General features: G+C 37.9%; 1 protein-coding gene across 1 annotated transcript; it reads right to left on the bottom strand.

Moving 5' to 3' along the window:
* Positions 1 to 798: 798 nt before the first annotated feature.
* Positions 799 to 2309, bottom strand: LOC108513156 (transmembrane protein 206). Its single transcript, XM_017848818.1, has one exon. The coding sequence runs from the start codon at positions 2299 to 2301 to the stop codon at positions 1051 to 1053; it is 1251 nt and encodes a 416-aa protein (XP_017704307.1). The 5' UTR covers positions 2302 to 2309; the 3' UTR covers positions 799 to 1050.
* Positions 2310 to 8158: the final 5849 nt, after the last annotated feature.

The raw sequence follows: 8158 nt of genomic DNA, 5'->3' as shown, positions 1-8158 counted from the left end.
TAACTTGGGTGATGGGAAGGCTCTTAAGGGATTTTCCCCCTGCATTTTGCACTGTCAGCATTTACACCGCAGCAGACTGCGAAATATGTCAACGAAGCTGCATACAGCAAACCATAGAAGAATACAGTACTGTACATGATGTCCATTCATTCTATCTTTCCAGGAGGTTGATCATGTGCAAAAGAAACAATGACAAGATAACGATCCAAAATCACCAGCCATATCTTTGCTATGGTATGTGTGAGACTTGCGTCTGCTTATTATGTAAAATGCTACACCTATAACTTCTGATGATGTGCTTTTTTTTTTTCCTTTTGTATTAACCTTTTATTTACCTGTTAATGAAATCATCAAAATACACTGAGTAGGCACCTAGTATGTACATCTGTCCTTAGTGCTTTTGAGTGTTAATCTAAACTCATACATCAACACACATTCTAGCCAGATGAGTAGGTGGCTAGTCAGCCCATTAAGAAACTTAATTACTAGTTTCTAGTAGCTTTAAAGTCTCATTTAACGTTTAACAAATCAAAGACCATGTCAGAGGCTGGACATCAATGGCAGATGACGCCAAAGTCATAGGGTTTTGCCTCTGTGTACAGTGCATAGGCTCCGAAGCATGACCTGCACGTCTTGATAGTCAGGATTTTTGGAAAAAGAAAATCACACTCTTTTGTCTACTTTTAAAAAGTGAAAAGTAGAGCCTTCATTACCCTAGTAGAGCTTAACCTAATACAATACAATGAACCAAACAGGAAGAAAGGCATCTTCTACAAACCCTATTCAAAAGTCATTGGCCAGCTCTTTAGAAAGTTTATTAATAATTTAAATATTTAAATAACATGTAGATTATCCATTAGCTCTCTTCTATTAGGCTCTACACGGCCTCTTTCGGGGCGAGGTTAGAAGTTCCAGTTTGACATGCTGTTCCCCTCAGCAAGGCCCCATTTCTTCAAGTGAGTACAGGATTGTTGATAGCTCAGTTTACAAAGTGGAAGTGATGACAACTCCCACTGATGTGGACAGTTCTATAAACAACGCGAGGTGACTTCAGCTTATGTGGCTCGTTGCCTGACCTCTTCTTTTAAGGTATCTCTTTCTAATTTTGATCATCCATTTTATACTCAGTTTGGCAAACTCTGCTGCTTTAAATAATGCCAAGAAGGCGCCACAGAGAAGAGCAATTGTGTTCCAAGGATTGGCAGTGATTATATCTTGGACTTTCTGGATGAAAGGATCTTTCCATTCAAAGACCACAAAAAACAACTGAGCACTTTTTTCAGCAGCTGGTCTCTGGTCAATGTAGTTAACCACACTTGTCTCCTGCCGGAACTCCACTGCTTCCAGCCCATCCTCCTCCTTGGTCTTCACCAGTGACATCTTGACCCAGGTGCGGAAGCCCCCAGAGAACTTCCAGCTGGAATAGGCACTCTCACAGGCCTGCATGAAGCCTACCCTGTTTGGGCTTTGCAGGAACTCCTGGAAAGAAGAGAAGAGGAGATAATCAATGGCGCTGAAGTCCTCACTACTCTTGTTCAGGCGGAACTGGAGGAAGACCAGCTCCCGCTTTTTCACTTCCCGGGGCCCCTGGACAATCAGGGCAGATTTCACAGTCTGATTGGAGAAGGGGTCCGTGTAGTTGATCCTCTGGGTGGTGCAATTCATGTCACCCGGCTGGCCAGGGCTTGTCAGAGGAGGAATGACCTCATAATGGTGCTTACAGCTGAGCAACTGGGCCTGACCGGGGTACAGGGCAATACCTGGGGCATCATAGCGATCCACTTCCTTGTAAGACACAGACATGACAGGGTGCTTGAGTTTCTCACGAAAGTCTGTGATGGTCTGGTAGACCAGGAAGACAGCCACAGCCATGAGCAGCAGGTAGATGAAGATGAGCAGGACCGAGAAGACGTTCTTCAGGCAGGCCTTGCTGAAGCGGATGCTGCTGGAGGCAGGCTCGCTGTCCAGGCCTGGTAAGACACCCGGACCTTGGACTTTGACCGTCTCCTTGTCCTGCTCGTCTGCCAGCTCTGAGTTCTCAACCACCTGGTCCAACTCCTCACTCAGCTCCTGGTAGGATGTGGAGCGCTCCTGCCGGATCATGGCACAGACCTGAGCTTCGGCACACCTGAGACCGCCACAGCCCGCGGCGCCGGGAGGCAGCACTGCGGCCGCTGCACCTGGACCTACCCGCACTGCTAGGCGAAACCGGTCCGGAGGGGTGTCCCGGAGACCAGTGATGTGCTTTTTTCTGTAATTCAGCAGTCTTTCTTTTACCTCATTCTGATAGCCCACTTTCATTTGTATTTAGAATAAAGTCCTATTAGTTACTATAGTATTGCTTTCTTTATTATGATTTTAACACTTTTTTAAAACTGTGATAAATTGTTATTGAGTAGGATTTGTCATTGGTGTTAATGCTCTGGTCATCAAGTGGCATAAGTTTTGAGTGGTCTATGCTAATTCTATTATTTTCCCCCATTAACTTTGTAACTTGAAGTGCGCAACGTAGCTTACTGCAAGGTTTTCAGAAATGCATGTATATCTTATATCAGATGCTTGTACTGTGGTATGAGTTTCTCCCTAATTCAGCTAAAGATGGGGTCCTTTCCTCATGGCTATGAAATATTAGGCCTACAGACACTTTGAAGGGTGAGAAAAATGGAATTTATTGGACAAAAAGTAAAAGAGAGGAAACAGGGACCCTGAGCGGAGCGAGAGTCCTGCTAGTATATTCTTCCAGCCTCACAGACTGAATTTCAGGTTCCACCCAGGAAGAGGAGAGGCCAGGCTCCTCCCCAGGGCAAACAGCGTGAACTTCCGGAGTCTCCATCCCAGTGTGCACTCCTCCCAGCAAACAGGCCAACTGGGGGCTCTCGGGTGACTCCTTTTTATTTGGCTGTCTCGTTACTTCTAAAATATTTCATATTCATAAAGTAAAAATGTTTTAATAATGTCATATATTTGTAAAGGCATTTACAATCTTCAAACTTCTTCTGCATTAAAAAAAAAAAAACTCTTACAATTCAAAAATGGATTTACTGTCCTGCTGTAAAATAACCTGCAAATCTTACTTTCTAATTTTGGTGATATATGTGTAAAAAGAAATAAATCATCTTATGAACAAAATAAAAAAAAAAAAAAACAACTGAGAAGTTGCAGTGAGTTGTGAAGCAGTACGATGTGACATAAGAATGCAGGCTCTGAATCTGCAGACTGCCTGGTTCAAATACTAGCTCTGCCAAAAACTAGCTACATAAATGGAGCAGATTATTTAACCTCTTTATGCCTCAATTTTCTCATTTACAAAATTGTTGTTAGCATTAAATGTGTTAATACATATAAAATACTACATATTTATGTGTGTGAAATATTACTGCTTTAAAATACAATTAACTGATCACATTAATATACAGTACATATCTTCTATTGATATATGAGTTTCTTGAAGTAAGACCTATGTCTTACTGCTGTTAGATCTTCAATGCATGAAACATAAGAAATGTCCAATCAGTGCTAGTTGAATTGAATTAAATTTTTTGATTGCTATTTTTTGTTTTCCTTTGACTAGATAATTTGTTCAGAGATTCCTTCAAAGATAATCACTTTTCTTCCTGTACAACCTATATTTTTTTAAACTATTAGTTTTAGAATTCTTTCTTATCTCTAAAACGTAAAAAGGTACAACAGAGGGCATCAACAAATAGGTATCAGATGGTGAGATAAGAGAGAACAAAAGCTGGTAAATGTAAAAGCAAACAACAGTGAAATTTTGTGATATAGAAGTTTCAGTTCCAAAGAAACAACGGATTAAGCTTTTTATAAACAGCGAAAATGAATAATAATTCAAGTGACTACCACTTCAGATGTGCTACTCAACAAATGCTTTTTGAGCCAAACACTCTTTTGGATGCTGAGGAATCAGAAAAAAATAAAATAAAATAAAAGTGCTTTTCCTGAAAGTCTTCTGATATTATTAAAGGGATGAAACATATATATTATATCTAAAACCCTTGACTAACAAGGGCCATAAAGTTTTGAATATGAAGTCGTGTCATAGGTACTTTACCAGATTGGGTTCTAACCTTTAAGCAATCTTCCCAAGCCCATTAGCTGTAAAAAAAGTTTTTAATGTTCCTTCAAAATGTGAAATTCTAGAGCTTAATATCTATAAATAGAGCTTTCATTGTTATGCCTCAAAATTCAACAGCTTTCTCGATTGACAGACATTTGTCTCATATTCCTTAAGTTACCATTTCCTATTCAGTAATAACCTTTTCCTACTTTTCAAAGAATAAAAGACATACGGATTTGGCCACAAATAGGTTATTAGTAACATTCAAGCAAATAATAGTGGAACTTTTTAATGATAGTAGATTTGATTGTAAAGTCTTATAAAGGAAATTGATAATATATTCCAAATGAGGCATCTTATTTGAATGCTCTGTGGATCATTAAAACACATTTACTACTGTTGGTCAAGGAACGCAACCCTATTCTGCTTCATATTAAAGTGAGAATTATGAATTAATTATTTAGTTTTCATAATCTTTAAATAGATTAAGATCACTTTCCTTAAACTCCAGTGTCTCTAAATACCTTTCTAATTTACTGTTTCCATTGTTATCCATGGTAGAGCATGGTGTCTTTTACCTGGTCAACATATCACCTCCTCTTGCTGACTAGTCTATGTATTTTCCAGTTTGACTGTTCAGCTATAGTCTGAGTAAGAACTGGATATGTCTCTGCTTTTTTGATAGCATATTCCTTGTTGATTAGCTTTTCTTTCCTCAGTACACTTGATTCAGTCGTACTGTGCTCTGATCATGCTGTCTACAAGTAACGATAAAGGGGGTGTTTTGCCTCCTATGCACCTTAACATAGAAAAATAGATGACATAGTTTTTCACTGTGTGTAATATTGAGTGCTTGTGTCTGCATTCTTTCTTTTGTGTCTCATATGGCTTGGCTGTCTGTCCACACACAAATCTCATGTTGAGTTGTGATCTCAAGTGTTGGAGGAGGGACCTGGTGGGAAGTGTTGGATTATGGGGGCTCATTTTTCTTTTGCTGTTCCCGTGATAGTGAATGAGTTCTCATGAGACCTCGTTGTTTAGAAATATGTAGCAATTCACCCTTTGCTGTCTCTCTTGCTGGCTATGTGAAGAAGTGCTTGCTTCCCCTTTGCCTTCTGCTATGATTGTAAGCTTCCTGAGGCCTTCCCAGCTATGCTTCCTGTACAGCCTGTGAAACTGTGAGCCAATTAAACCTCTTTTCTTTATAAATTACCCAGTCTCAGTTAGTTCTTTATAGCAGTGTGAGAACAGACTAATACAATGTAACTTAATAATTTGACTTTTACTTCTTCCTAATTTCCAGAGAACCTTTGCTCCTAAATTACTTACATATTTGTTATTTGATAGGGTTTCATACATATGTAGTATATATATATATGAAATATATATATATTTTATAGGGTTTATATATATGATCAATATATATTTTGTAGGGTTTCATACATACATATATATGTACATACACATATGTAGGATTTCATATATGTCTATGTACATAAGAAACCCTAAAAAAAAAAAAATACAGGCAGAAAAGAGTAAATCTTCATGATCTTGGGTTAGGCAATAATATCTTAGATACAACACCAAAAGCATATGAAATTTAAAAATTTGATAAATTGTACCTAGCAAAATTTAAAACTATTGTGCTTCAATAAACATGGTCAAGAAAATGAAATACAATCCATTGACTGGGAGAAAAGTAGTTGAAAATTATACCTCTCATGAGACTTGTATTCAGAATTTATAAAGAATAACTATAAATAAATAATGAAATAAAAATGGACAAAGGATATGAATAGACATTTTTCAAAGTGTATACACATTAACACATGAAAATTTGTTCAGCACCATTAATCATTAGGAAAATGTAAATCAAAACCAAAATGAGTTACTACTTCACACCCACTAGGGTAGCTATAATCAAAAAGCCAGAAAACAACAAGTATTGGCAAAGATGTGGCGAGATTGGAACTCTTATACATTGCCTGTGGAAATGTAAAATGGTGTAGCCACTTTGGAAAACCATCTGGCAGTTTCTTAAAAAAAATTAAGCATAGACTTGCTATATGATCCAGCAATTTCACTTCTTGTTACCTACCTAGGAGAAATGAAATCATATGTTCACTCAAAAACAAATTTACACAGCAACATTTTTCATAACAACCAAAATGTGGAAACCTTTCAAATGTCAATCAACTAGATAAAAGACAGGAAGAAACATGCCTTATCCCTATATAATGGAATATTATGCAGCAATAAAAAAGAACAAGGTACCCGTACATACTATACTATGGAGAAACCTCAAAAATATTGTGCTAAGTTGAGGAAGCCCAAAACAAAAGAGCACATCTTATAATTTTATTTATATGAAATGTCTAGAACAAGCCAATCTATAGAACAAAAAGTAAATTAGTGGTTGCCTAAGGCCAAGAGTTTGGAATGGGAAGAGTGGGTGATGGGGAAGGGGAGGGGGTAGGAATAGGAATATGGAATAACTACAAATAAGCAAAATATTTCTTCTCAGGGTGATGGAAATGTTTCAAAATTAGATTGTGGTGATAGTTGTGCAACTCTGTAATACACTAAAAAAATCACTGAATTGCAAACTTAAAACAGTGAATTTTATAGTATTTAAATATCTCAATAAATGCCTTTAATAAAGTATATCCAAGAATTATAAATTCAAGTGCTATTTACATACTGTTGAAGTAAAATAAAATGTAGAGATGAATGTCTGAAATTAAAATGTTTTTTCTGGGAAGAAAGGATTGCAATTTGGGGCATGTATGCAGGCTGGTCTTGAGTATGGCAGAACAAAGAGAAGGTAAGAGGTATTATTAAAAGGAGAAACGTTACATATTGCTCTTCAAGAAAGGTCATTGGCAATAGTGAAGTTTGGGGGAGCTGGTAAGCTCTGATTGGTGACTGACTGACCTGGGTAAAACTGGTCTTAAAGTTGCAGCAGGTTGTTTCAGTAGTCATTAAATAAAACTGGCATCAGGTTACAGTTGGCAGGTTCAGCAGCCAGGCTTACAGAGAATTACGTTTTTGGAGCAATGTTAAGTGCCCTGAGTGCTTTTCCCTTCTGGCTTCTCGACTCTTTTAGTTGGGTGTGATAAGAATAACCCAATATGTATTATCAACTTTCACAATACCAAAGATGCTCATAGCTTTAACACAGATGTATTGTGAGGGAAAACGACTCAGCAGTGTTGGGAACTGGAAATTATGGATTCTTTCTCTCTATAGTACACAAATTATTTATAAAGTTTTCTCTCTTTTTTTTTGGAGATAGGATGTTGCTCTGTCTCCCAGACTCAAGTGCATGGCACTCTATTAGGCCATTCTCACATTGCTGTAAAGAAATATCTGAGACTGGGTAATCTAGTAGGTGAAACAGAAATAATTTTGTCTACAAATTTTTGTTATAATGATGTGGGGCCTGGTACAATGAGAGCCTCATGGGTGTTACTCAGTGTGGTTTATTTCTTTTCCTTCCTCACAGTGGCACTGTGAGGTTGATGGTGTTGGCTACAACTTTACAGCTAAAGATGACAATGGTCAGAATAGAGAAGGTGATGAGATGGTAAATGGTGTCCTTAAGGGGGGCTATTATATGTGAGCTAATGTGCTAAGCACATTTACCCAATACACTAGGCATATTAACTCTGGGCGCAGTGTTATGCCTATTTACACATGGAGACACTAGAGCTTAGTGATGGGAATATTCACTCAGTTACCAAGCTAGATAGTAACAGAGACAAGACTCAGACTTCAAAGCAACTCCTATTATTCCCACGACAACACTCTGTCTTTCCCAAATACCAACCACACAGTCTGATACACTGAAAAAGTCAATTCTTTACTGCTTGAGATAAATTGCAAGCCACCAATCCTTCCTTCCTTCCTGGAAGATTTTATTTGACAGCTGGGTACAGCTTGTGTCTCTTTTTTCTTAATTTTGAAATCTGCTCTTCCCTTTACCTAGATCTATATAGTTCATTTTAATGTGGTTCTCTGCAGCCCACGTTTTCCTGTTTAATCTTTCCTCTGACAAGTGATCATTTATAAATGCAAGAACAG

This window comes from Rhinopithecus bieti, unplaced genomic scaffold (assembly GCF_001698545.2).
Source record: "Rhinopithecus bieti isolate Rb0 unplaced genomic scaffold, ASM169854v2 scaffold_29393, whole genome shotgun sequence".
Classification (NCBI taxonomy): domain Eukaryota; kingdom Metazoa; phylum Chordata; class Mammalia; order Primates; family Cercopithecidae; genus Rhinopithecus; species Rhinopithecus bieti.
The sequence above is the reverse complement of the archived record's forward strand: the minus strand, read 5'-3'. Positions and strand labels throughout refer to the sequence as shown.